At 38.4% G+C, this 26,997-nt stretch overlaps 1 protein-coding gene across 2 annotated transcripts in view; it reads left to right on the plus strand.

Moving 5' to 3' along the window:
• The first annotated feature begins 447 nt into the window (after window positions 1-447).
• Window positions 448-26,997, plus strand: part of LOC121324204 (gamma-aminobutyric acid receptor subunit beta-1) — a 134,772-nt gene continuing 108,222 nt past the window's right edge. For both annotated transcript variants that reach the window (XM_041265812.1, XM_041265822.1), the window contains exons 1-3: window positions 448-1,120; window positions 1,223-1,314; window positions 1,497-1,564. In XM_041265812.1, coding sequence (XP_041121746.1) covers window positions 1,041-1,120; window positions 1,223-1,314; window positions 1,497-1,564 — 240 coding nt within the window. In that variant the 5' untranslated portion in view covers window positions 448-1,040. The remainder of the gene's footprint in view (window positions 1,121-1,222; window positions 1,315-1,496; window positions 1,565-26,997) is intronic.

Consider the following 26,997-nt stretch of genomic DNA (forward strand, 5'->3'; position numbering starts at 1 on the left):
CATGTTTTTAATATTACTATTACTAGGGACATTGCAAATAAATGTGTCACTATGTCTGCCTGCTGAATTAAATGTATTTAGTTTTGTTCAAATATTACTGCTACCAATGCAAGGTGTGTAGAACACAGTTTATTGGGTGGCCCAATGCAATTGGAAATTCCAACATTTGTGATTCATGTGAACCGTATTAAGCAATAATACAGCAGTTGTAGAAATTCTTAAAACAATATGGTTCCAGTGATTCTAGTGAGAGGTGGTAAATATTGCATTTGCGGGGTTCAGAGGAGTAAATATTAAACCATGCTTTTTGATGCATTACGAGACTTCTGTTAGTTTATTTCTTTTCTAGCGTCATATTCTCAAATAATTAGTTAATGCTTTAAAAATCTATATATACTTAGTAATTTATTTTTTTTTAAAAGTCGTGACGTCGTGGGTGTGGGGTTTCTGTGTAAGGGTAGTTTAACTAGATAGAAACGTTTGTTTTTTACGCACTGCGATTTTTTGAAAAAAAAAAGGAAAAATGCATTTTGTATTCGACCCCAAAAAATAATGAACTTGATTGCTAATCCGTGACGTGCAGTTAATGTATGATAAGGACTTTCAAGCTTCCAGGTAACACTCGGAGATGCGCAGATTCCAAACGTGCTTGTTTTCCAGGATGTCCTATGGACTGGATGATTAAAGGTGGATGGAAATCTTACAACACAGGGACCTGCTTGATGCAAATCTGAGCCGTAGTGCTGTTTCTGCTCAGATGCTAGAATTAGCCAGAGGGAATAAGGTCTGAACAGCACTTTCATTTAATTAAAACAACAGCATACCTGCAATTGCTTGGATAGCGTAAAATCATTTGTAAGTCTGATATCTTTTCAGTGTCTTGCAAGGGAAATTGATTCCAACCAATGTTTTGATGTTGGCAAAGCTTTGCGCGCATGCGTTTGTCTTGTCAGAATTACTGCACTGCCTAGGACTAAGTTGCATTCCTTTCAATCAGTTGCAATCTTCGCGTAAAGACATTTATTTAATCAAAGTTAGGAATGTGGAGAGTTCAAGACCGTGGATGTTTCGGGATTTTATCTTTTCCCATGATGGTGGCCGTGGTCTGCTGTGCACAAAGGTGAGATCGTTCAGATCTGTAATATTTGTGTCATATATTTCCCTGTCTAACAGTGTACAGCTTCGTACAGTTCTGAATAAAATCCTTATGTCTTCCTTTTAGCGTTAATGAGCCCAGCAACATGTCATATGTGAAAGAAACCGTGGATAAATTGCTCAAAGGATATGACATTCGCTTAAGGCCTGATTTTGGAGGTAATTTATTTCCTTTAATATACTTCTTTTCGTTTGTAACTGTAGCCATTGTTTAAGACATCAGTCATCAGTCAGTCAATGTCAAAGCATGATTTCTACATACTAATATCGCCAGCATGCAAGATTGAAAAGATCATAATACATAACACTATTGAAGCACGCATTATATTTTGAATTTTAAGGTCTCCCTTTAGATGTTGGAATGAGCATAGACATCGCCAGCATTGATATGGTCTCAGAAGTCAATATGGTGAGTACATTCAAGTAGTTAGCATGCCATCAATACAGCGAATGTGACAAAAAAAGTATACAGAACAGGCCAGTCTTGCGGGGGGTGGGGGTGGAGGGGGGGTCGCTCTGATGAAAAATAATGTGGAGACTACCGCAGAAAATAAAGACGTTAATTACTTGTGTGTGTTGTGTTGTAGGCGTTGAATTTGTTTTATATGTCTAATGCCGCCTTCTGGTGATTATAGTACTGTTATTTACTGCGTTTCAGCACCACTGACAGCACTATAGTTTATCTTTTTTTCCCCTGTTTTACATCTAGATACACATACATGTTATAAACGCCGTTAATGATTGCGGCGTGTAACACTGAAATAATTGATGGGAGAACTGGTCTCAGCTGTTGAACTATGTTGTGAAACTCACACATTTAGAAATTCGAATATTATAGTGGATATGTTTATTAGTTGATAATAACTATGCATAGAGTATCTTTTTTGTTTGTTTTCTGTCCTCGAAAAATCTACTGTGCTAAGAAATAAACAAAGGCAGGTCTGGCATTTATGCCTGGACTTGAAGGCCACTAACCAGTGTGTTATGAAACACAAGTAGTGCTGCATATATATTAACTAAGTACATTTTGGCAATAATACCAGAAGCCAGTTACCTAGCTGACTTATTGACCAGAATTAGTAGAAATTTTATATTGTTGCGTTTTATACACTGTTACTCAAATCTCCAAAACCTACTTTTTACAAAGTAAAGTTATAGATACCACCACCTTACTATTTATTTGTGTTGGAAAATGTACAGTACATTTATTATTATCTATCTAGCAGAGCAGACATGAATAGACATGTAATTTCTACAGACCATGCACAGTACAAACAAGAGCAGTACTTGACTCCCTGATACTTTGCCTATGTAACTCAACAGTAATAGAGCGCCATCACTCGTATGTGGGCAGATGTTATTTCAAGTCCTGATGATTATTTGCATTTAAGGACCTCTGGTGGGAAACCATCAGTATTATATATATATATACACACACACACACACACACACACACACATATATATATATATATATATATATATATATATATATATATATATATATGTGTGTGTGTGTGTGTATGTATGTACACACATATATATATATTATATATACATTAGTGTGTGTATGTATGTATATATATATATATATATATATATATATATATATATATATATATATATATATATATATATATATATATATACACACACACTCAGAGACGTGCTCCAATTTGTTGGTACCCCTCCACAAAAAACGAAGAATGCACAATTTTCTCTGAAATAACTTGAAACTGACATAAGTAATTAGCATTCACCATTGTTTATTCCATATTTAATAGAAATCAGACTTTGATTTTGATTTTTTGTTCAACATAATATTGTAAATAATAAAACAAATGAAAATGGCATGGACAAAAATGATGGGACGTTTTCTGTAGCTCTCAATGAGACTTCTGCACCTGTTAACAGGTAGTTTGGCCCACTCTTCCTGAGCAAACTTCTCTAGCCGTCTCAGGTTTGATGGGTGCCTTCTCCAGACTGGACGTTTCAGCTCTTTCCATAGATGTTCAATAGGATTCAGATCAGGACTCATAGAAGGCCACCTGAGAATAGTCCAAAATATTGTTCTTATGCATTCTTGGGTGCTTTTAGCTGTGTGTTTTGGGTCCTTATCCTGAGACAGAGCTTTCTGACAATGGGCAGTACATTTCGCTCCAGAATGCCTTGATAGTCTTGAGATTTCTTTGTGCCCTGCACAGATTCAAAGCACCTTGTGCCAGGAGCAGCAAAGCAGCCCCAAAACATAACCAAGCCTCCTCCATGTTTCACTGTAGGTAAGGTGTTCTTTTCTTAGAAAGCTTCATTTTTTCGTCTGTGAACATAGAGCTGATGTGACTTGCCAAAAAGCTCCAGTTTTGACTTATCTGTCCAAAGGACATACTCCCAGAAGGATTGTGGCTTGTCAATATGCATTTTAGCAAATTCCAGTCTGCCTTTTTTATGTTTTTTTTCAAAAGTGGAGTCCTCCTGGGTCTTCTTTCATGGAGCCCACTTTCGCTCAAAAAGCGACGGATGGTGCGATCAGAAACTGACGTACCTTCACTTCACTTCACTTATCCTTGTTACTTTTTCTACCATTCGCACTATCCTTCTGTTCAATCTGGGGTCGATTTTCCACTTGCGGCCATGCCCAGGGAGGTTGCCTACAGTTCCATGGACCATAAACTTCTTAATAATATTTGCAACTGTTGTCACAGGAACATCAAGCTGCTTGGAAATGGTCTTGTAGCCTTTACCTTTACCATGCTTGTCTATTATTTTATTTCTGATCTCCTCAGACAACTCTTTCCTTTGCTTTCTCTGGTCCATGTTCAGTGTGGTGCACACAATGATACCAAACAGTACAGTGACTACTTTTCTCCATTTAAATAGGCTGAATGACTGATTACAAGATTGAAGACATGTGTGATACTAATTAAAGAAACTAATTAGTTTGAAATATCACTATAATCCAATTATTTATTATCTAAGGGGTACCAACAAATGTGTCCAGGCCATTTTAGAATATCTTTGTAGAATAAGCAATAATTCATCTGTTTTCACCGCTTCTTTGCTTTATTCTATGACATACCAAAGGCATGCAAGTATACATGATAAAATAGCTTTTAATTTCATCACTTTTCAGGAGGAATGAAGCATTATTTCAATGAGCTGTAAGGGTACCAGCAAATTTGAGCACGTCTGTATATATAACAAACTCCAGAAACTACTGAGAAAAAGTAAACTAACTCAAAATCTATGAGTCATAGGCATACAGGATAAGGAATCGGTTAATATGCTGCCCATTAGTATTGATAGTATAGACTGAACTATAAATGCATTGGAACTTAATAAATCTGTTTGCACAGGTCTGAATAAGCTTGTAAGTGACAGGGCCTATAGCTCAGTAGTGACCAAGATATTTCTTTTTTATTGGGTGCTTTTCAGACAGAATTACAATGTTTATAAAACTAATAACTTTCACATGTAAATGGATTTTCAAAATAATACAACAGTAACCTATAATTACTCTTTGTGATTACACTATGTAACACAATTTTTGTTCCTGGGTAGTAAGTGTTATTTCCTAATTGCTTATGCCTCAAAAGTATAGAAAATGGCTATTATTCCCCACAAACTTTGCTTTTGTGACCAGGACAGTGATATTTCAAAATATCACTATTTCCAATGGGAAAATGGGAAAATGTGTGTCTTTTCATTCACATAAAGTCAGAAAAAAACAACATATGAATCCAAATTAACATATATTTATACTAAAGTAATACAAAGATGACTACAAAAGATTTAGAAGTGAGTAGTTTTTTGAGATTTACAATTATACTGTATTTACAGTATAATTGTAAATCTTGAAAAACTACTCACAGCAATCAGAAATGTTCATTCAAAAGTATTCATACCCTTTGATGCTATGATAGTATTGTCTACAAGTTGCTAGAAATTTCAATATGATAATGCAGGACCTAATTCTAGAAAAGTCTAGACAATTCTGGATTGTAGGTGAACATTCTTAGAGAGTATAAAAAGCTTAGGCATCATATGATTGCTGTCATTACCAATAAGTCAATATGGTAAAAAGTAAAGAGCTTTCTGAAGAAAATTATTTATTGTCATAAAGCTGGAGAAGGATACAAGTAGATTTATAAGCATTTGAATATCCCAATTTCAACTATTGTTTCTATTATCAAGAAGTACAAGATTCATGGTACTGTCACAACGGTCCCTCGGTTGGGAATAAAGAAGGTTCTTTCACCAAGAACAAGTAGAAGAATTGTGAGGAAGGTTAATAACAATCTGAGATTGACTGTCAAAGATATTCAGAGTGAATTGACTGCAAGTGGGACTGGGGTTTCCATTTCAACCATAGGCTGAGTATTGCATGGTGAAGGTCTCAATGGTCACAGGCCAAGAAAAAAGCCACTCTTAGGAAAATGTCACAAGAACAATCGTTTAAAGTTTGTAAAACAGCATTTGAATGATAGATATGAGTTCTGGTCAAAGGTTTTGTGGAGTGATGAAACTAAAATCAAGCTATTTGGTCACGCTGATAGTCGTTACATTTGGAAAATGTCTGGTGAGGCGTACAAAGCAAAGAACACCATACCTACTGTCAAGCATGGAAGTGGTAATATCCTTCTATGGGGCTGTTTTTCCTCTAATGGCACAGGAAATTTAGTTCCAATACATGGTAAAGTGGATTCCATAGCATACCAAAAGACATTTGCCAATCATCTGAAACCGTCCACTACAAATCTTGGTTTAAAGCGTAACTGGACGTTCCAGCATGACAACGATCCAAAGCACACATCAAAATCTACTTCAGAATGGTTAAAGAAGAATAAAATCAAGGTTCTGGAATGGCCTAGTCAAAGTCCTGATCAAAATCTGATTGAGAATCCTTGGTATGAGTTGAAGAAGGCTGTGCACAAGAGAAGTCCTCAGAATTTTAATGAACTGGAATCATTTTACAATGAAAAATGGTCAAAAATCATTAAAGAATCATGCCAAAAGCTAATTGACAAGTGTCCTAATCATTATAAAAGAGGTTATTATTGCTGAAGGTGCCACAACTAGCTATTAATTACATGTTCCTTGTCAAAGTATGAATACTTTTGAATTAGCATTTTTGGTGTTTTGCAAAAAAATATGCTGAAATAAATAATTGTAGACATCTATTTCTTGTATTTTTTTCCTCATCCACAAAAGCAAAACTTTTGCTACAAGAGATTTTACCTATAATTATTTGTTTTTGAGAAACTTCTAGAAATCATACATTTCCATTGGGGTATGTAAACTTTTGACTACCATTACCATAACTCTGGTTCCCTGAAAGAGAATGACAACCATTACAGAATGGGATGAGCCACTCTGACCGTCAATCTCTGAGCAAATATACAAAAGCTGCCCTATCAGGGCCCTGCTGTGAGGGGGAAGTCCTCACAGTAGCACATTGCCATTTTCTTTCGAAAACAGTTGTGGACACAACCTCAAAGGGTAATGGTTGTCATTCTCTTTTCAAGGAACCAGGGTTTTGGTAAGAACCTAATGTTCCCTTTCAATTCAAATGACAACCATTACCGAATGGGAAAGCTGTATCAAAGCTGTCGTGGCTCCAGATTACTGACAGTACAGCCCCACAGCCGCTCGGCCGAGCTTGGGCGCCTTCGAGGCGACTGTGACAGTGAACGTCTGTGCCTGCATGGAGAAGGGGAGTGGTGCCTGAGCGACGCCCACCCGTGCCTTGGGGAAGCGGAGCGGTGCCTGCGTGGCGACTGCCTATCCCCTGGTGAGCATCCCCTCGAGTGGTACCGCCTAGGCAGTGACCATCTTGCCTCCCTTGAGAGGTGTCTGCACCACTGTACCAGTGGTCGGGTAGGGGAGGGTGACCCAGATAAGCGTGAGTGCTCCCTGGTCACTGTAGCAGGGGGGGTCCTGGATGACCTCTGGGGAGGCTCTTGGACCACTGATCTCATTCTCCCCTGGTTGGAGGAGAGATACTCTGCTGGGGATAGGGCTGCTGTCTGTTGCTTCGTTCTCCTCGAGAACTTCCGATATGGAGAGCAGTCCAGCTCCGCTTGTTCTGGCCCTAGGCAAATAGCACAGGATCGATGTTTGTCCTGCCTGGGCAGCTTAGCTGAGCACCGGTCACACTGGTGGAAGCCAGCTGAAGACCCAGTCGACTGCACTGACATGTTTGCAGTTGTTTTTTTTTTTTTTTTTTTTTTTTTTTTAAACTGCTGTGCTCAGTGAGCAGCCTGCAGATGCGTTTAGTTTTTTTTTTAAAAAATGATTCACCGGTGCCGAATCAGTCAGTGCCGGGATCGGCATCAACGCGATCGCTGTCAGCGCCGAGGTTGACGTCGAGATGCGCTTTCGGTGCCGAGTCGATCGGCGCGAGGTCGATTCCGACGTGTAGCGCGGTCAGTGCCAGGCTGTAGATGGCCTCGAAGCTATTCCCTGATGCCGAATCAATCAGTACCATGATCAGCATCGAAAAGAGCGCAGTCAGCGCTGGGAGGTCAGTGCCAAGTCAATCGGCTCTGAGGTCAATGCCGACGTGTAGCGCAGTCAGAGCCGGGCTGTAGACGGCCTCAAAGAGATTCGCTGGTGCCAAATCAATCAGGACCGGGTAGGCACTATTTTCTCAACCTCACGATCGGTGGGAAAAACCACTGTCGATGCCGGGGTATGCAGCCGATTCAATTGACGTGGTCGGTGAGGGCAAGCGCAGCCACTCTAGGAAAGTCCGAGGATTGAGAGGGACGCTAGGCCCGAGGTGTTTTTTTTTTTTTTTTTGGTCGCTGTGGCCAAATAAATAGGCATAGATGACGACGCCGCAGGCCCACGGGGTCTCCTTACAGCACCACAACAGCTCTCACATGGTGTAACAACTACACAAGGCCTCATGTAGTGAAAGAGCAATGGCCGTTCGCTAATCCTGTAAGAGGGGTCAAAATCCTGTAAGAGGGGTCAAAATCAGCTCTAGTCAGAAAAAACTGACGAGAGAATAAGCGAGAGCACTCTTAGACACGTTTGAGATATGAAATTAGTTTAGTTTTCAATTTGCGGATAAAATCAACAATTCACCCAATTTCGGTTCAAGAAAGCAAAAGCAATCTGACCTGCCTCAAAGAGATGAGAGAGAAAATGGCAGTATGCTACTGTGAGGATGTCCCTCTTCAACAACAGGTGGGCGGGACTTCCCCCTCATAGCAGGGCCCTGATAGGGCAGCTTTTGTATATTTGCTCCGAGATTTATGGTCAGAGAGGCTCTTCCCATTCGGTAATGGTTGTCATTCAAATTGAAAGGGAACTGTACATCATAAAGATATATAAATAAGTCAAATAAATCAACAAGTAGACAAAATCAGCATATTTTTATTTTTGTTTTAAAGTGAGTAGGCTATAATTGTGCATTTTTCATATTTGAGAATAGCCTCTATTTTGTAATGCTGAATTATATTTAGCAAGCTTGTGCTGCCAGACTCAATAAGTAAATACAATCGGTACAACTGACCTTATTTAATTTGCAATAGGTTTAAGAGACCAGTTCAGAAAATTAATTTATTACATGCTGTGGAATTTACATTGTTTCAAATATTCTTAAAAAATATCATACTAATGAGGAAGTGTTAGAAAATAAAGTTGCATGAGTGACTGAAACATCTTTTTTACACTAAGTTTATTTTGCACTTTGCACTGATTAACTGCATCCTGTTTATTGTCAATCTATTTATTAGTAAACATTTCAGCAATCAAATAAGGAGTAAGTCATGTTTTTTCTTTTTTTTTTCTTTTTGCGGGTGTGCATTTTCCTTTTAGAGTTGTGAATCCCTGTGTGGCTCATGTCAAAAGTTAAATATGTTTAATAGTCTCATTCTTTCCCCAGTATAAATCTGACCAAATCACAAAACCACTACAAAATTAGGCACAATTAGTAGCCACTGCTTGAGAGAGACCCAGAACAGACTGCCAGAGTTATGAGGGGAAGTTGTAGTGAGTGCCATTGTCTGTCACCTTTCAATACTTAATTCACTTACATATATGCATACATATTTTGAGGCTGTACTCTACAATAAGTATAAAAAGTATAAAAGTTACCATATATTTCTTTCTGAGTTTATGGTATCAAAACTCTAAGTCATAAATAGTTTCTCTTAATGGATAATTGCTTACAAAATCATAAACAAAATGGAACATAATGTGAACCGCTCCTGCAGTGCTGCTTTGCAAGATTTTTTGGATTGGTGGAATGACTGTGAAGTTGTTGTGTGTTTCAGTCATTGATTTAGCATTTACATTTGTTGCAATGCTTGCTCTGAATCTTTTATAATGCCCTTTATCAAGCATGCAAGAAGGGGGTAATTGGAGAGGAGAGAACAATTATTTTCCAGTGCTAAAACAGCAATTACATTGATTTCTAAACCTACTTATATGAAACTACATCTAGCTGTGTGTGCAATGTCATGGGGCATTTTCTTTGAAATTTATTCAGATGTGAAGCAAATGTGCTCTGTGTCTACAGTACTTAAAATGATGCATTTGCATGAAGCCTTTAGAGAATATTTCTGAGTATGTTTTTGATCAGCCAGTACTCTGTTTCCAAAGCTTCATTTAATAATAATGAAGGGACCTATTTATTTATGTATTTACATTTTGGTTGAGATATTTCTGCTATAAGTTAAGAATCAAATGAACATTCTGGTGCATATTTTAAAGCAAGAACAAAGGAAAAGGCATATTAAAAATATTGACCACTGAACTTCATGTGATGTAAGTTATTGACAAAAAAAAAAAAAAACAAAGTGAACAAACAATTTTACGAGCGACAGGCTTTTTTTTTTTTTTTTTTTTTTTTTTTTTTTTTTTTTTTTTTAAAAATGAGAAATATTATTGTTGGAAAAGCAGTTGGCACGGGTTCTCTGATAGGACAAAAGCAGACTGTCCTAATGTAGTCCAAGACACACATAGGCAATTCCATCATCTGAGAAATGTGTTTGTAAAACCAAAGCAAACAACCAAATAAACACTGATACTGTATGGAGGCAGGTTTGGAAATAAATTGCTAACCTTCTCAAAATGTTTGCTGTGGGACCAGGAGTACCGATCTTGGAACAAACTATTAGTGGCATGGGATTCTCTTTACTGACAATCCAAGAGACATAAGATGCCACCACCTTGCACATTGGTAGGTCATTCATGGTATCACTTTGAACTACAAGTTGATAGGTCTTCCTAACCATATTGTTTTGGCACACATAATGCTTTCCATATTCTGGACTAATCGTGCTAGGGATGAGATAAGAAAGACCGTTGTAAAACCAAGTCAAGCAGGCAGCTAGAATAACACTCCACAAATAGTTTCCCAATAATAACTATTGGGGCAGACATTTCTTGTGTTCGCACCAATGCCAGGAGAAAAAAGTATGTAAATGTATGAAACAAATGAGGGACAACAGGAAAGGTTATTATACCTTAACATACTCCAGGATTAAATCGTGATTTAGGCGTTGCAATTCTTATAGCAGATTTTAAAAATGACCGAATAACAGCAACTATGATTTGTGTTATTTACTGTCATGCTTAGTACTGCAAAAAAAATCATAATACAAAAAAAAATCCATCAGCTATGTTTATCCCAGTGTTTTCTTTGTTGATATGTGTTGCTTTTCAAAAGCTGATACAACAGTGTCATAATTGCATTCTAGATATACTGTTGTTTTTTAATGTTTCTTTCATAAATCTGTCAATCCTTGATACATTGATGATTGAAGTGTTGATTGAACAGTCACACTGTAATTGCCATTGACTTTGACAAAGGGTCATGTTGTGAGCTGCATCAAAGCCTCTGCTCCTTGTAAGAATGTATACAGCTTCTGAAAACATTTGGCGAAACTATACTTAGTTGCTGTAAGTTAATTGTGTTTTTTCTGAATTACATAGGAATTATACAATCAGCACAGAATTAATAAAAAAAATATGAAATAAATGATCATAAAGCTACATTGTGCATTGTATTAGAGGTCTATTTTTAGTATTTTGGTAGATTCAAATTCACATCAGCCTGCTTTGTTTCCCCTTTTTTATTTTTATTTATTTTTTGGTTTATTTTTAATCACCCTAAAAACCAAAAAAATATATTCAATGACCCTTACATTGTTTGCTTATTGAATGTTAACATGATGGTTACACATGTATTGTAACTTGAGTACATGTCTGACTACATCTGAAAGGATAATTAAATATCTCATAAAACAAGAAATGAACATTGGAAATAAAACACTGCTAGTTTTTTTGTGATTGAATCCACTCATAGGTCAAATCATGGAGGAAATGAGCTAGGGTTAAAGATAGGATTAAAAGTACTGAATGTTAGATCTTCACAACTGCTTTGCAGTTTCTTACAATCATTCATGAAAGGTGAGAAGTCAAAATATAAAATGTCAAAAAAAGTTAAATATATAGAAACTAAATAGAGAAAGTACGTGAAATCAGATAATGAATGGAAATTCAGTTAAGGTGCCACCTGGCAGATTAAAACAGAGCTAATACTCTCTAGTGTGTTATTTGGTCTTTCAGCTTGCTACATTTTTTTTTTTTTTTAAATTATTATTATGTTTTACATTGTGATTTATACACTTTTAGTTCTCAATCTTGACTCTCTATTAGGGACTGCATAAAATATTTTAATAAAATAATCCAAACAGAATATGTTAAGTTTTGCAAACTATACTACTACTTCATCAGTCTGTATATGTAAATTATAACTGGGTTCTCCGGTTATAACATATTACAAGTTGCAAGTCGTTCTGAAGTTCATACTGTATAATGGCATGAAAATGCATTCCTGTAGCCTTAGCTATGGCAACATAAATCACTCTCCATTAGTAAAAGGCTTTTGTCAGCCTGAAAATAGAATAAAGCCTCCAGAAGAGTTTTTCTTTTGTGACGTGCTGGCTGCATGTTAGAATTCCCAGTTTCTGCACGCTTGTAGTTTATGATTTAGAGCTTTATATAGCCTTCACAGTCACTTTCTGAAACTGCATTCAAACAATACAGTATTAGTTCATAAACATGTTTTTTTCCTGCTGACCTGTTGCTGTTTAGATAATTCTGTAGAGCCCTGTTTGCGAAAACGTATTCAATAACAACTGCCTGCACTGACAGTTTACATAGTAAATAGTTCGTAATTTATTCATATTTATTTAATTTTATTTTTAAATTACAGGATCTTTAAAGTGCACTGTAAATAGAACATGTTGCTTAACAAAGATTTTTTTAAAAATAAATAAGACATTCTTTACAAATTAGAGATAATCGGGACTATTTTGTTACATTACCATGCAGATAAGAAAAGGTTATAGCATGAAGGCCAATTCACATTCAATATTCAGTGCTTTGCACTCTCTATTACAGGTCACACATTCTAATGAAGGCCGGCGCCGGCCAGAACATCGAAGCACTTGACCAATAATCTTGCTTTATGCTGAATATTTCTATTCAATTTATATTATAATTGTGTTTTGAAAAAAAAAAAAAAACACACCAAAAATTATATATCTTTCCTGCATCTAGTGAATGTACCGACATTTTTTGTTTAAATAACAATTTACTTGCCAGTTTATGATTCAAACCACAGACTGTTGTTGCTAAGCAACACTCAGTCAGTAGCTCATAAGGATCTGTTGTAACCAGTCCTTTGAAAGGATACCAAATGAATAAGAAACAAACTGCTTTGTTTGAGGCAAGATACATTATTTATTCAAAATGAAGTGGGGGGGGGGGGTGAAGCTTCTGTAATGATAGCTGCACTTTACAGTAGTTACAATGCAACAATGTTATCCTAGGGTTTGTCTTTCTATAGAGCAGGTCTACTGTAGGAAGGAGTTTCCTGGAGCCCTGTAACCTACTGTTATGTGCACGCAAAATACTTACTATGACTAGATCTTCTGTGTGTATTTCCCTGTAAAACAAGCTGTTGTGTGACAGAGATGAGTGTTTACAGATTATACCTGTGTAGATATTTTCAAGTACAAGATAATTGCCTGTTTGGCAAGGGTGTCTAAAGTTGCTTCGACTCATGTTTCTGATGTGTTGAATGGCTTTTTTTTTTTTTTTTTTTTGCTCTCCCATGCATTAGAAACATGCTCTTTACTGAGACATTTATGTGTTTGCAGATTCCTGGAGATTCAGATAATTAGGTCGCCTTTTTCATCAGTTTAATTAAAATGGGCAGGTTTCTTTCTTTTTTTTTTTTTTTCTATTTTTTAAATTTTTTTACCAAGAATTAAATTGTAAATGTATTACTATCTTTCGGAAAATATAAAAAGAAAAAAGAGCATATGCAGCATATTAAGAGATAAGTATGTTGGTATTTTTAATTTTTAAATCGACTATTAAAAAACATGTTTATTTTCAAAGCTGAAAGCACATAATGTGGTAATTTAATTACTAATCAACTAAGAGTAAACTAAATATTGCATTTTTCAGGAAGGGATAAGGTGCCTCTTAAAGATTGTCAACATACTGTTTTCAAATTTTTCTTTCTTTTTTAACCATACTAATTCTACAGTTATAAAACTGCAAAATAATAAAAGTAATTAAAATGTGCTGGCACCGTATGTTAAATCCAACATCCTTGCTCCACGAGCCAGCTCCTTCAAGGAGTGTTTTAAAATCAGTTTATTAGCTCTAACACTACCAATATGATTACTGGTCTATTTTTCTTCTGCTGAAGATTGTTTGTTTTTTTGCTTGCATTTTATACTTCAGTTTGCAATATGAATATATTTATAAGACAATTCAATTGAAGAAAAGTTGGTGCCACTTCTTGGTACCTAATTAGTGGATGTGTTGTAGTTGAAACACTCCAATGGTCTTGCTGCAATGAGACCGACATCAAAGGTACGAATAGGCAGCACTATCTAAAGCATTGTGTATGATATATTTGCATTGTCGGCAGAAGTAATAAAAAAATAAAAACCTCAAATAAAGACTATTATAAAGCATTTGTAGAGGCAAACTAATCATTGCTTCAGCTCAGCTTGCTACAGTGATATTTGCCACATTGTTTGCAGCTATGTAATTTAGGTAGCATATTGTTTTGTGTATGTATATTTGTAATTGGACTCTTCTTGTGAAGTTAATTGCAGGTATGGCTCATTCTGTCTGCAGCCAATAAAAAAACTGATATTGAATACTGTATAGACTATACTAATACAAGCATGATGTGCTCTGGGTGTTATAATTGTTAATAGATGAAACCTTATGGAAATTGAGATGCACAGACTGTTTCTGTAATATCTGACCAGTGTAGGGACATTTGAATATTACAACAACCAACTATTTACCAGAAAATAACGTAGAAGAAAGAAACAGATGATGAAATGATTTATAGCACAAGATGGTCAACAGAGCCTAGACAACAATAGCATGTAAGATTTATGAGACTACCTCAACAAAGATAGAAAAAAAGGAGCACAGTGAAGATGCGGGCAATAAGGTGCATTAAAAATCCTGCAGTTTTTCAAAAGTTTTCTGAAGTAGTTAGTCTATGTCCACCCATCTCAACAAGTTCTCTATCAACTGATGAGTTAGTTGATAGATACAACCATCAACTAAAAACTACTCTTGATACTGTGGCTCCAGTAAAAATGAAAACAGTCTCTGTAAAACGTAGGACACCGTGGATGAATAATGATATATATCAAATAAAAATAAATTGTTGCAAAGCAGAGCGTAAATGGAGAGATACAAAACTACAAATACATTACGATATTTTAAAGCACTCCCTATCAGTATAATGCAGCATTAGGTCAGCAAGAATGCTTACTTCTCCAGTCTTATAGCAGAAAATAAGAACAATGCTAGAGTACTTTTCTCAACTATTGATAGATTAGTAAACCCATATCCTTTACCTGAATATTGCATTGTGGCCTCACCTATCAAGTGTGAAGAATTTCGTAATTATTTTGATGGAAAAATACTTAGTATTAAGGATCAAATTCCACAAAATGATTTTGAGCTCTGTCTGCCACCAAAAACAATCGAAACAGAATTACATTATTTTTCTCTGATTAACTTACAAGACTTAAATAAAATAGTTATGCACATTAAATCCTCTATGTGTCTTTTGGATCCTATACCAACCAGTCTCTTGAAGGAGGTGTTTAGTAAGCTGTCCAATGATGTCCTTGATATAGTTAATAGCTCTTTGTCATCAGGAAGGTTTCCTTCTTTAAAAACTGCCTTAATGAAACCTTTACTTAAGAAATCGAATCTGGATAGTTCAGTTCTAAGTAATTTTAGACCTATTTCAAACCTTCCTTTTTTTATCAAAGGTACTAGAAAAAGTTGTTTTTAAACAAATTAATAGTTTCCTTGGAAATAATAACATCTTTGAGAAATTTCAATCAGTATTTCGCACTAACCATAACACTGAGAAAGCACTTGTCAAAGTGGTAAATGATCTACGTGTCTGTAGTGTTTATCTGTACTGATCCTTTTAGATCTGAGTGCTGCTTTTGATACTGTAGATCACAAGATTTTAATTAATAGTCTTAGCGAATGGGTGGGCCTTTCTGGTAGTGTCCTGAACGCACTCTGAGATCTGCATTCCAAGGGTGAATGGTAAAAGGATGGGAGAGGCTGCTTTCTGTTTTAATGCCCCCACACTCTGGAACTCCTTACTCCCTTTTATCAGAGATTCACTTTCAATTGATATCTTCAAATCTCGATTAAAAACATACCTTTTTAATATAGCTTTTCCATAACATTGTTTTATGATTTATGTTTTAATGTTTTATTTTAAATTTTATTGTTACTTCAGTTTTTAATAATTGTACTCTTTTTTTACTGTTTATTATTGTATTGTTGTATTTTTTTCTGTATGTAAAGCACTTTGAATTGTATTGTACATGAATTGCACTATATAAATAAAGGTTTATTATTATTATTATTATTATTATTATTATTATTATTATTATTATTATTATTATTATTATTATATTTTTAAACACCTTTAAACGTGATGCCATACAATAGCACTGTGTGGACAAAATACAGTAACACACCCTATCTGTACACAGCAGTTACTCCATTGCACAGCACAAACCTGTTCCTCAAAACATTCCAGTATCTTATACACTTTTGTTTTCAATATTTGCTAGAGAATGCACATGCCATACATACATGCATCCAGTTTATCTTAAAGCTCTTGAGATACAGGTGCAAAAATAATAATTATTATTTAACAGATGCCTTTATCCAGGGCAACTTACAGAGACTAGGGTGTGTGAACTATGCACCAGCTGCAAAGTCATTTACAACAACGTCTCATCTGAAAGACAGAGGACAGGGAGGTTAAGTGACTTGCTCAGAGTCGCACAGTGTGTCAGTAAGCTGGGATTTGCACATGGGACGTCATGGGTTACAAGCCCTTCTCTTTAACCACCAGACCACACAGCCTGCATTCAAAGGCAGACTTTATTTGTTTAGCTTTTACATGCAGTTTAATTAACTTCAAAAAAGTTTTTTTTTTTTTTTTAAACAAGACATTTTCTTAAAATAATGTTACAATAATAATCATATTCACACAAAAAAAAAATAATACTTTATGTCAACATTTAGGCTAAACACATTGTAGGCCAGATTTTGTATGGGCTTTTATTGCTTAAAAATGTATTAGTTTTAATCTCATATTATTCTGATTCATTTTTAATGGAAATTGAGGAGCACCTCTCATGCACATAGAATTATGTGATCACTTCAGTATCTTAGCAACTTCTGCTTCTAAGGTTTGTTCAGGTGAACCAAGTTAGTTGAGCCATTTGGTGGGTTGCAGCATTGAAGTGACAAAACAATTAGATCAAAGCCCCACTATAAAAAAAAAAACAGTAACCCATTCCAGAACAGGAAACTCCCAGAGTGAAGACATTGCACTTGCTCTTGTTAGAAGTTTAAACGTGCCATTCTATTTTTTTGTTTAGTTTAAATTTTAGTAATCAGTAATCAGCAATTTTTTTTTCTCCCAATTTGACATATCCAGTTATTTTTAGGCTCAGCTCACAGCTACCACCCCCACTCTGACTCAGGAGCGGTGAAGATGAACACATGCTATCCTCCAAAGCGTGTTCCGCTTTTTTTCACCGAGCAGCCACCTGATAGCTACATTGTCGGAGGACAACGCAGCACTGGGCAGCTTACAGGCAAGCCCACAGGTGCTTGGCCAGACTACAGGGATCGCTGGTGCGTGGTGAACCGAGGACACCCTGGCCGACCTAAGCAGTCGGCAGTAGAATAGCCTGGGCTTGAACGGTGACCTTGAGGCTATCGGGCATATTCCTCGCTCTGCACTGAGTGCCTTTACCAGATGTGCCACGCGGGAGCCTCTAAACATGCTATTCTCTGCAGGGTTTAAATTCGATCTTATTAAAGTTGATGTGCTCTACCTCCACCCGAAGAAAATGTTCTCATGCAATATTGCACATTTTGAATAATAAGGATTTGATATACATAAAGAAATCTGAAAGTTTAATAACATTGACATGATATATTGATAGCTGTGTTTATTATTGTATTGTTCTTATGCGTGTATCCAAAGCAATCAAAATAACTTTTTAGCCATAATAAATAAACACATTTTTAGATTATTTATTGAAATCATCTGTTTTCAAGGATAATGGAAGGCAGTCTATCCAGGATTCAATGGGGCACTTTTGATTTGATTAAAAAAAATCCAATACATTTTTAAAACTGATTATATACCTTTGTCTAGATATTGATTTGCCAAAGACAGTCAGCTCCAGTATCTATTTTGGATAGCACGCTGCTGTTTTGTTCAGCCCTGGAGTACCGATGATGAGATTTTAAAATGTCAGTAAATACAAAGTAGAAAAATCACATAGTGTATGAGATTTTAACCAAGACAGTAAGCTATAGAGTAATAACATCTCACAGTATTGTACACATGCTCATCTCTGTTGTTGTATTTTTCATTAAAAGGGAAGTGCCTTTCTCAATAGGATTTTTAAACGGAATTGTTCATGAAATCAGGCATGTCCCCTTTTCGTAGGCAACTAAATATCCTTCAGAGGACTGAAATCTTTATATTGTAAATAAAGCCTTTATTATAAACCAGGATAGCAACATTATATAACTGTCCGTCTCTTCAGTGACTTTTTAGCTAACTCCAAGACTTCAGTGCTGGGAAAAAAAAAAAAAACCTCTCCCAAACCTTTCAAGGCTCACTGATATAGAAGAGAACCTGTCATATCCGATTTTTTAAAATATGGATGCCCTCTATTAACCGATGGACCTCTGACATGTGTAATTTACACATGCTGTTATTTTTTATAATACCCTGTCAATAATAAAGCAACTGCAATGTAGTATAATGACTCCCTCAGAGATACTACATCTTTACATGTTTGATGTACCACTGGAACCATTAAATCAGATATGACAGGTTCTACTGTACTCTTGTACCTGTCATAAACTAATCAGACCAAATCTTCATTCCAGTGCCGAACATAAAGATAGGGGGCTTGTTTCTATATACTAATACTGTCAAGTATCTGGTTTATACGAAGTCGGTAGCAAAATATACGACAGAAGTAGCATTTCTATACAAAGTTGCTCACAGTACTTGATCATATTCGACGACACCTACTTTCTGTACCAGCTCTATAAAAATATGACAGGCTCCTCTAATTTATGCTTTGTATTTATGTCACAGGCTGAGACAAGTACAGCGACAGAGGGCATCGACTCCTAAAGCATTTAATTAGTGTGAAGCATCTTTGGCATGGTTTCTGATCAATAAATTATAACAAAGTACCGCTTGAAGAGGTAGGATATGTAACAGATGTCTCATTATTCCAATGACCCTCCCTTCTGCTGATAGCATGTACTATGGCAGGGGGCCACACTAGTGGATATTTTTGGAGCTCAAGTTGCTATAGTCTGTCACCTTTTTTTTTTTCGCTTGCTCCCATGTTACAGCCATCCCTTCGCTAGCAGCACTCATTTTATTTGCAATGTTAGTCCATTTCATCGGTTCATTTTACAAAATAACATTTCCTTAATAATTTCTATTTTTAGCAGTATAAGCTAACTTTGGTCAGATGCCATTATTGATTTTCCTGTCTGCTTTGCCTCCTAACACAACCCACATTTTCCCCTAATAATTAGCTATAATCGATTAGTAATTATATAATATATATTATATATATATATATATATATATATATATATATATATATATATATATATATGTGTGTTGCATTTGTTCTAACAGATTTACTAATGATTTAGTTAGTTAAATATGAAATAATTATTTACTAGTCTATGTAGCACAATGCTATGTTCATGGTGGAGTTCCAAATGTGTAAATTACATGAGAATATATAAAATAACACATATAGTATAGGGTAGATAGAAAATAAGGTGTTATGTTATTTTAATCTATCATTTCTGTTTCTTATATGAATAATGATTATGCAAATGTGATTTGCAACATGATTCAAAACACATATTTTCCTTGCATGTCTAACAGGGCAGAGGCTGGGCGCAAACTGGCAACCCTGCACACAACACTGCCTGTCTGTCCCCCCCCCCCCCCCCCCAATCTATGAGATAGGGGTTACAGCATCAATATAACAGGGTGTAGGCTGGGCGCTAACTGACGACCCTGCACATGGCAAGCGAACATCTAAACCACGATGCAAAATAGCTAGGCTCATTTGCATCCCTGTGTTTTTTTTTGTTTTTTTTTTAGAACTCTGAACCTCATCTCATCTCACCAGCAAGGGAATGGACAAAATCTGTAATGGCTGAAATCTGTAATGGTCGAAAGACTTATCGTATTTGAACTTCCGATCTCGCAATTTAGATCTTGCAATTTTCCCTCCCCAATCACTAATAACATGCCAGCGCACTACCCTGCCTACTGGCATATTCCTGATCCAGCTTTCCAATTAAGGAAAGTAGTGTGGAACTAGACATTAAACAGGCTGGTGATTGACAGATTTTTGTGTGCTGTTTTGTTCTGTTGTAAAGAATTTTTGATAAGTTATAAAGATACTTGTACTGTCATCAACTGCCCCCGCCCTGAAGAGGAAGAGGAGGGCCGACTGGAGGGCAGCTGGGGGGCCTGCTTCAGTGATCTTGAGGCCTTGACCATGTGCCCTGCCTGCAGGGAATGGGGCGACTTTGTGGTCAGCTGCCCCCTCCTCCTGGAAAAAGAAGAGAAGGAGCACCAGTTCCTGGGACAAGAGGGAGACTCCCAGCTGTCTCCAGCGACCGAAGGAGAGCCGCACCAGAACCCAGCGACCGAAGGAGAGCCAGTCCCCAGCGACCGAGGAAGAGCCGCACCAGTCCCCAGCGACCGAGGGAGAGCCGCACCAGTCCCCAGCGACCGAGGAAGAGCCGCACCAGTCCCCAGCGACCGAGGAAGAGCCGCACCAGTCCCCAGCGACCGAGGAAGAGCCGCACCAGTCCCCAGCGACCGAGGAAGAGCCGCACCAGTCCCCAGCGACCGAGGAAGAGCCGCACCAGTCCCCAGCGACCGAGGAAGAGCCGCACCAGTCCCCAGCGACCGAGGAAGAGCCGCACCAGTCCCCAGCGACCGAGGAAGAGCCGCACCAGTCCCCAGCGACCGAGGAAGAGCCGCACCAGTCCCCAGCGACCGAGGAAGAGCCGCACCAGTCCCCAGCGACCGAGGAAGAGCCGCACCAGTCCCCAGCGACCGAGGGAGAGCCGCACCAGTCCCCAGCGACCGAGGGAGAGCCGCACCAGTCCCCAGCGACCGAGGAAGAGCCGCACCAGTCCCCAGCGACCGAGGAAGAGTCGCACCAGTCCCCAGCCGACCGAGGAAGAGCCGCACCAGTCCCCAGCGACCGCCGAGCAGCACCAGTCCCCAGCGACCGAGGAAGAGCCGCACCAGTCTCCAGCGACCAAGGGAGAGCCACACTAGTTCCCAGCGACCAAGGGAGAGCCACACCAGTCTCCAGCAAGGAGACTACCTGCTACTCCCGTCTCCATTGCTATATGGAGACTACTTGCTGCTCCCGCCTCCACCGCCATGGGAAGACTTGCTGCTTCCACCCCCGCTGCCATTGAGAGGACTGCCTGCAGCTCCCACCTTCACCGCCAGAGGGGGCTACCTGTTGCACCCACCTCCACCGCCAGAGGGGGCTACCTGCTGCTCCCACCACCACCACCACCAGAGGAAGACCATTTGTTGCTCCCACTGCCTCCTAAGGATCAACTACTGCCCGAGCCTGCAAAGCGTGCACCGCCTAGGGCTGTTGAGCCTGTCTCGCTAGGGGCTGGCGAGCCTGCAACTTCCGGGGAGGCTGGTTTGACATTGACTAAGGAGGCCTGCTCGCCATTGCCTGGGGATACACCTCGCCAGTGTGCATATTATGTTTTGTATTTCTTGTATTATTACTATTTAAAAACATATTGTTTAATTTGTATAAAGCACGCCATTTTGTGATTGTGGTTTTTGCAGCGTAGATGGGGTTATACTTCCCCATCCATGCTAACCCCTTGCAGAATATGACCGTCTCCAGATTGATTAAATAATTTATTATTAATTTGGAGCTGGTAATATGTATATAAACCTGTAGCTTTGGTTGATCAGGAAGTGTGTGTTCAGAGGCGGAACAAGGGTGGTAAAGCAAAGTAAACCTTATTAAATATAAACAATTGTTACACGTACTGGTTATACACCAGCACGATTCTTGCTTGGTTTGGTTTCATATTTGATTTGTTTGTCTGTTTCGGCCAATGTGCCATTTATTTTGAGTAAGTGTTGTTTTGTTATTTATGTGGTTAAAGCCATTTGTTCTGTAATATATATATATATATATATATATATATATATATATATATATATATATATATATATATATATAATAAACGAGTGCACGGACTGACTTTATTTCACTGCATAATATACAACATCTTGTAACATATACAAGTATATGTTAATGCGGAAATGTTTTGACAAGCACAAGATAGTAGATTTTATTTAGTGGAGCCCTGTAACTATTATTTTGTGCATGTTGGTCAGTGTTGACCAAATGGCCAATACTTTCTCATTTATTCATAGCCATATCTGACATTTACCATTCATGATTCCAGGCATCACACAAAAATAACTCTATTTAGGTGCTTCTATGTTCATTCTCAATTCATGCCTTGAGTATAGACATTGCGTAAAGAGGACTGTGATATGAATTTAAAAGATATTATTTGTATTTTCATGACCGAATAGTTAGATATTTCAGCACAGTGAAGCTCAACCTTGCACTTTTGAAAATTATTTTCCAGACTGTTAGAGCATGGGGGTAAATAATATTTCCATTTAAAACATGTTTGTTTCTTTTTTAATGAAATGCTTCTTAGATCACTGAATGACTACAGTGCCTTGCAAAAGTATTCAGACCCTCTCACAGTTTTCACATTTTGTTGCTTTAAAACTTGCAATCATGACACTTTGAAGTATGAATTAATATGTGTTATATACACAACCTACTCCACACATTCAAAGCAAAAACAAAAAGAAAGAAGTAAATAGATAATTAATATTAAATAAAAATGGAAAAGTCATGATTGCATAAGTATTCAAACCCTTTGCTGCGGCAAACCTAAATTAATTCAGGTGCACAAAATGACCTTAACGAGCCACACAATTAGCTGAATGGCATCGGTCTACATGCAATATTAGTGGTTCTCATGATCTCAGAATAAAAACACCTGTCTCTGTTAGGTTCCTTGGTCAGGTGGTGAATTTCAAGCAAAGAGTCAACCATGAAGACCAAGGAGCTTTCATAGAAAGTCAGGGATAAAGTCATTGAAAAGCACAGATCAGGAGAAGGGTACAAAAAAATAACGAAGTCTCTGAATATCCCTGTGAGCACAGTCTATTCAATCATCAAGAAATGGAAGGTGCATTGACTACCCAGACACTGCCTAGATCAGGCCATCCCTCCAAACTGAGCAGCCGGGCAAGGAGGAAACTGGTGAGGGATGCCACTGTGAGGCCAACGACAACTTTGAAAGAGCTACAGAGTTCAATGGCTGAGATGGGAGAAAATGTGCATCAGTCAACAATATCCAGAACACTTCACAAAAGTAGCCTATATGGCAGGGTGGCAGGAAGGAAGCCATTACTAAAAATAAGCCATCTCAAAGCCTGCATAGAGTTTGAAAGCAACTGAGTGAAACTGCAAAAATGTGGCAAAAGGTGTTGTAGTCAGATGAGACCAAATTGGAACATTTTGGTGTAAATGCCAAGCGTTATATTTGGCACAGACCCAACACAGCACATCTCCCAGTCATCACCATCCCTATTGTCAAGCATGGTGGTGGCGGCGTCATGCTATAGGGATGCTTCTCCTCAGCAGGGACTGGAAAGCTTATTAGGATTGAAGGAAAAATGGATGGAGCAAAGTACAGGCAAATACTAGAGGAAAACCTGTTCAGTCTGCTAAAGACTTAAAACTGGAGCGAAAATTCAACTTTCAGCAGGACAATGATCCAAAGCACGAGACCAAAGCTTCACTGGAGATGTCATTGAGTGGCCCAGTCAAAGTCCCGACTTGAATCCTATTGAGAATCTGTGCAAACACTTGAAAACTGAAGAATGGGCACAAATTGCACCAAGCCAAAGTGCAAAGTTGGTAGAGACTTAGCCAAAAAGACTTGTGGCTGTAATTGCTGCCAAAAGTGCTTCCACCAAATATTGAGTTAACAGGTCTGAATACTTATGCAATCAACATATTTTAGTTTTTTCTCTTTAGTTTTTGCTGACATTTACTGTAACTTGTCTTACCCTTAGAAGTCTTCAGTTTGAGCATTCAAGTTTTGAATGAAATATTAAGTTTAAAAAAATACTTATGCATCATTTTGTAATCTTACAAAATGGGACACCATAGGAAGGGCCTGAATACTTTTGCAAGGCACTGTATGTCCATTTGTGTTTATGATCAAGTATAAATACTTGTATGTGTATATATATATATATATATATATATATATATATATATATATATATATATATATATATATATATATATATATATATATATAAAGACATTTCTCAATGGCAGAAAAAGTCTGGGTTTTTTTTAAAGCATAGAGGTCGATTTCCCCCATTCTCTGCTTGAATTGAAAAATAAAGATCGAGTAAAGGGGAAATGAATTTTTTTTTCAAATCTTTTTTTTTTTTTTTTTTTTTACAATTAAACCCTTTTCTTATTGTGCTATTGTGGCAAAGTGGTTTGTAGTGCACAGGTGTAGAGGTGATGCAGTGCTTAGAAACAACAGTCCAACAGTTCAATGGTAAATAACAAAGCTTTATTAAAGGATTTTAAATAATAACACATACTATCCGATGTGTATAGTCAGTAAAAACCATGGGAGCCAGTCCTGAAATGATAATAAAAAATAAACACTTTAAAACACCTATACATTCACCAGTCAACAGTGAGTGCTCCGGATGGAAGCTGTGATGTGAATACGTGAAACAGAGCTAACAGTGGTGCTGTGCAGTCTGAGTTTGATGCTGGCTGTGAAAGCTCCTGGATACTTAGCTGTATAGAATGACAAATAACAACAGTTAATGATTTGTGATGAGTCAAAGGGTTTTCGGTCTGTGATTCAGCCTCCCGACAGTAGATGGCATCAAACCAACTCGGGACTTCCCTTACCAAGATCTCGTGACCATGGCAAAAGTCATCTTTTGAGGGGCGGCACCTTGGTGAGGGGCGGAAGTACGAGTATGTAAATTCCAGCCACTGGAGTCAAGTGAAGGATAAGGACACGTGTCGGTTGGGGATTGGTGTTCCACTGACTACAGAGGCGGGACATTACATACTAAAGGGAACGTACTACTGTGTTCGGGGTTGGTCCGAAAGTAAAAGTAGGAGGAGTCACGGGTGAAGGGAGATACTGGTTTTGTGCAGCGGGTTTTTTTTGAAATACTAACATTTCTTTTGTCTTTTTTTTGTTTATGATCACCACGAAGACAAATTAAAGACGAGTCATCACAGTTTGTTTTGGATTTCACCCCTGCACTCCTTCCCTCACACCATTTTGTTTTCTTTTGTTATTTAATCCTTTTGTTGTGTATAGAAAATAAAAATAAATTATTTTATTTCTGTACACATAAATTACTGTCTGGACATTCCATTTAATACACTCTCGCCTCACACGTGGTGTCAGAAGTGAAAATGGATCCAGCTACAGTTTTGACAATGTTTAGGGAGCAGGAGGAGAAGCGAGAGGAGAGAGAGACACGGCACCTGGAACAGCTCGCCCAGTTCTTGGGACAGCTGGTAGAAAAACTATCAATATCAACATCAGAGAGAGCGGTTGCCCGGATGTTTGCAGCTCAGCCTAATCTTCAGAAGATGACCTCGGAAGATGATCCCGAGGCTTTCTTGATTACGTTTGAGAGAGTGGCAGAGGCTGCAGAGTGGCCTAGGGAACACTGGGCCATGAAATTGGCACCCTGCCTGACAGGGGAAGCTCAGGCAGCGTATCGAGCCCTGACGGCCACGAATGCAGGGGACTATGTTAAAGTTAAAGAAGCCATTCTCTCACGCCTCGGGATCACGGAGGAAACATACCGGCGCCGTTTTCGGGAATACCAGCTGTCCAAGGGGATGCGGCCCCGGGTTGCGGGACAATATCTTTTAGATCAGTGCACCCGGTGGCTGCGGCCAGAAGAACATACACCCCAAGAACTGGTGCAGAAAATAGTTATAGAACAGTTTGCGTCTATACTACCGCCAGGGAATCGAGAGTGGATTAAGAGGAATAGACCTACCACTCTCGAGGATGCCCTCCTCCTGGCGGAGGCCTACGAAGACGCAAACGAAGGTGCCGGGTCAGACCCCACTCCTGCCCCTAAACTAACTCGGACCAACCAACCAATGAAGCCCAGAGGGGGTAACCGGACCTTCAGACCATGGAGGTCAAGGTTAGCCCCATCCTGGGCGAGAGAGAATCCCCCTAACCTGCCGGTCGCGGACTCGCAGGACAGATTAACTCCGTTGATGCCTCCTAACCAAGTGTGCTACCAATGTAATGAGCCTGGACACATTGCCAGGAATTGTCCAGTAAGAAAGGTGGACCTGGCGACAAGATCCTGGTCAGCAGTAACAGGTAGGAACACTGGGGAATGTCGGGAGGGCCCTTATCAGTTAAGAGTACAGGTCGGGGGAAAGAGTACTTACGCATTTGCGGACTCTGGGTGTGCACAAACATTGATTCGGCAAGCTCTCTTGGATGGGGTAGCCTGGGAGCCACAGGGTAAAGTGGCTATCTCCTGTATTCATGGAGAAACTCGGGTTTATCCCACCACTAAAGTTAGACTTATTGTAGGTGATTATTCAGCTTGCGTTAAAGTGGCTGTAGCGCAATGTTTACCATACCCTGTTCTCCTGGGAAGAGACTGGCCGTTTTTTGATCGTATTTTAGGTCGGGAAATGGTCTTAGTTTCTACCAGGGGACAATTAAAGCAACAGGAGAAAACAATTGGCGAGATTTTTCCGTTGCAATCCGACCTGTTTAACCCTAAAATCCGCCCAAGAAAAACAAAAAGAGAGCGTCGGGTGGAAAAATATGAGGGAACTCTGAGACGACAAGGGGAGGGGTCTGACACAAAAGTAAACCAATCGCTGAAACGGCAAGGAAAGGGAGTAGGTATTCAGTGTAACCGGGGCTGCGAGGTTACTGAGGTGGAAGGTCATGTAATAAAAGACACTCCTCTCTGTGTACCTAACCATTGGGACCGAGATATTGACTTGGGATATGAACAACAAAATGA

This window comes from Polyodon spathula, chromosome 1 (assembly GCF_017654505.1).
Source record: "Polyodon spathula isolate WHYD16114869_AA chromosome 1, ASM1765450v1, whole genome shotgun sequence".
Taxonomy (NCBI): domain Eukaryota; kingdom Metazoa; phylum Chordata; class Actinopteri; order Acipenseriformes; family Polyodontidae; genus Polyodon; species Polyodon spathula.